The sequence below is a fragment of the Diplotaxodon limnothrissa genome, linkage group LG12, assembly GCF_057381915.1.
Source record: "Diplotaxodon limnothrissa isolate DT_005_m linkage group LG12, D_limnothrissa_male_GT1.1, whole genome shotgun sequence".
Classification (NCBI taxonomy): domain Eukaryota; kingdom Metazoa; phylum Chordata; class Actinopteri; order Cichliformes; family Cichlidae; genus Diplotaxodon; species Diplotaxodon limnothrissa.
In genome coordinates this window covers 5215497-5217941 of record NC_140607.1, presented here as the reverse complement: position 1 = coordinate 5217941, position 2445 = coordinate 5215497, and the positions used below count along the sequence as shown (strand labels likewise).

The window sequence follows — 2445 nt, the reverse complement described above, 5'->3', positions numbered from 1 at the left end:
TGTGTCTGTCAGTCAGGCCTCTGATTCAGGAGGAAGCAGTTTGTGTCCTGGTCATGATCACTGGAGCAGCTTGTTATCCTCTCGACTGCAGGGTCTGTGGGAGTTTGCACAACCAGTCTACATGTGGTTTGTGAGGCTTCTACTTTTGTAGGATCTTCATCTTACAGTACAAAGAGCCTTTGCTGCAGCTGTTGTTGTGTTTTGGCGCCTCATGGATAACTTTTCATGTCATTTGAGTTTCAGGCTTGTTGGTGTTGCTGAGCTGTGTGCATCGTCTGCGTGGGTTTGTCAGCATAATGGGGCTCATATTAAAATGACTTTACAGTCACAGAGAAAAACTTTAAAACACAAAATCAACACTTTGAACCATCGTGGAAACTACGTGTCCTTACTTGTCATCAAATGATGAGTGTGCGTCCTCACCAGGTGTCACAATCATGTGTATCAAAACGTGTGTAACTGTTAAACAGCAAAATGTGTTAAAGCTGAAAGTCTGACTGTTCAAAGGTGAAACTACAAACACTTGTACATATACAGCTCCCTCCATAATGGCCTGAGGAAAACCAAAGACCTGATGTGATTTCATGTTTTCTTTGTTTCACAGTTTAAAAGTTTGTGGTTCTGTTCTCAGACCTTTGTCACTCACATGTTGTGCATCAGCTGTTTATGTCACTGTGCAGCCAAACTAACTCCCCTCATGTGTTTCCTTTGCAGCTGCTCCTCTGGATAGCATTGAGTCCCTGGCTGCCTACTACGTGAGCTGCGTCAGGCAGGTGCAGCCGGACGGCCCGTACAGAGTCGCTGGATATTCTTCTGGTGCCTGTGTAGCATTTGAAATGTGCTCTCAGCTGCAGACCCAGAATCAGCCTGTGGAGTTCCTGTTTCTCTTTGATGGCTCACATTCATATGTGGCAGCGTACACACAGGTCAGAGAAACACTCGCGCATCTTTATTTCATGTATATGCTGTATAGCGTGTGTGATGTTGGTTTTGAAGGATGAGCTCTGGTCACATGATCTGCATGTGAACAGGTTTAACTGTGTTTTTGATTTGCAGAGCTACAGAGCCAAGCTAACACCCGGCAACGAGTCTGAGGCTGAGACTGAAGCCTTGTGTGCCTTCATCCAGCAGTTCACTGGCATTGAATACAACAAGGTATACTGTCTCTGACCCACAGGTTCACACACAAGTATTCCTTTATGTGGCATCAGCGTTAAAGGCCACACAACCTGAGCTTTTGCCTCACGGCGCCTGTAAGGTAAAGATGGTGACTGTAACACAGTCTGGAGCTGCTGTTCCAGCACAGTCTGTGTGTGGTGCAGGTTTGACTCAACAATGATGTGATGTTTGGAGCTGTTATGGAGACTAAAGTAAAACATGCGGTTAAATCAAACCTTCGTACAGTTTCTCACTGAAAGCTGACATTTGTAACTCCTGAATATCAAAACATCTTCATTTTGCATTTTCATATACATAAGATCTGTGATGTTCATTAATTATGTGTCACTTACTTTTCTGAAAACAACAATATCTCCGCGAGCACGCGGTAACGTTTGCTATGAACTTACAGTCGTCTCCATGGTTACATCCTACAGCTTTTGGAGACTCTGCTCCCGCTGTCAGACCTGAATGCACGCGTCAGTGTGGCCGTGGACCTAATCACCTCCGCTCACAAGGACATCGACCGAGACTCACTGCACTTTGCAGCCTCCGCCTTCTACTACAAGCTAAAGGCTGCTGATGCATATGTACCTACTGCAAAATACCACGGCAGCGTGAAGCTGCTGCGCGCCGAAACCAGCAGCGAATATGAGCAAAACCTGGGAGCTGACTATAAGCTCAGCGAGGTACCGATGCACATTTACATCAGTCTGTAGTACTTATCTTCACTGTGCGTGTGTGCGCTTGTGTGTGTTTCTATAAACTCTGTCTGAGCCTTCCAATGTTCAAACTGTGTACTGCGTCTTTCTTCAGGTCTGTGATGGCGAGGTGTCGGTCCACGTCATCAAGGGAGATCACCACACTTTCCTAGAAGGCGCGGGGGCGGAGTCTATCAAGAACATCATTCATAACTCGCTGGCTGAGCGAGCTGTCAAACCAAGGGAGGGTTAAACATCCACCGTCTCTTCACCCTAATTCCTCAGCTTTCCCCAAACTAGACTGTAAATGTGTCGTTATAGGAAGTGTTTGCACTGCTTATGTTTACACGCTACTGTTATCCTAATATCCCAAATGTTAATGGTTAGTGAACCAGTCGACATCCCATCATCTCACAGCTCCATCGATTCCAACTGCAAGTTTTGTTTTTTGTTGCCATATGTTGTTGTTTGCAGAAGTTCATCCCACAACAAAATAACGTGGTTAAAAAATTAATGTAACAAAGTAACAAACACTGACACATTGATTGAATCCTGAATTACATAACATCACTCAAATTGGTGTTTC

The 2445-nt window shown here is 45.0% G+C and overlaps 1 protein-coding gene across 1 annotated transcript; it reads left to right on the top strand.

Annotated features, from left to right (window-relative positions):
• The first annotated feature begins 806 nt into the window (after window positions 1–806).
• On the top strand, window positions 807–2184 carry LOC146620744 (fatty acid synthase-like). Its single transcript, XM_085367835.1, has 4 exons — window positions 807–926; window positions 1057–1155; window positions 1596–1847; window positions 1975–2184. Exons 1-4 carry the CDS (start codon window positions 837–839, stop codon window positions 2110–2112), a joined length of 579 nt encoding a protein of 192 aa, XP_085223961.1. The 5' UTR covers window positions 807–836; the 3' UTR covers window positions 2113–2184.
• The last annotated feature ends 261 nt before the right edge of the window (window positions 2185–2445 follow it).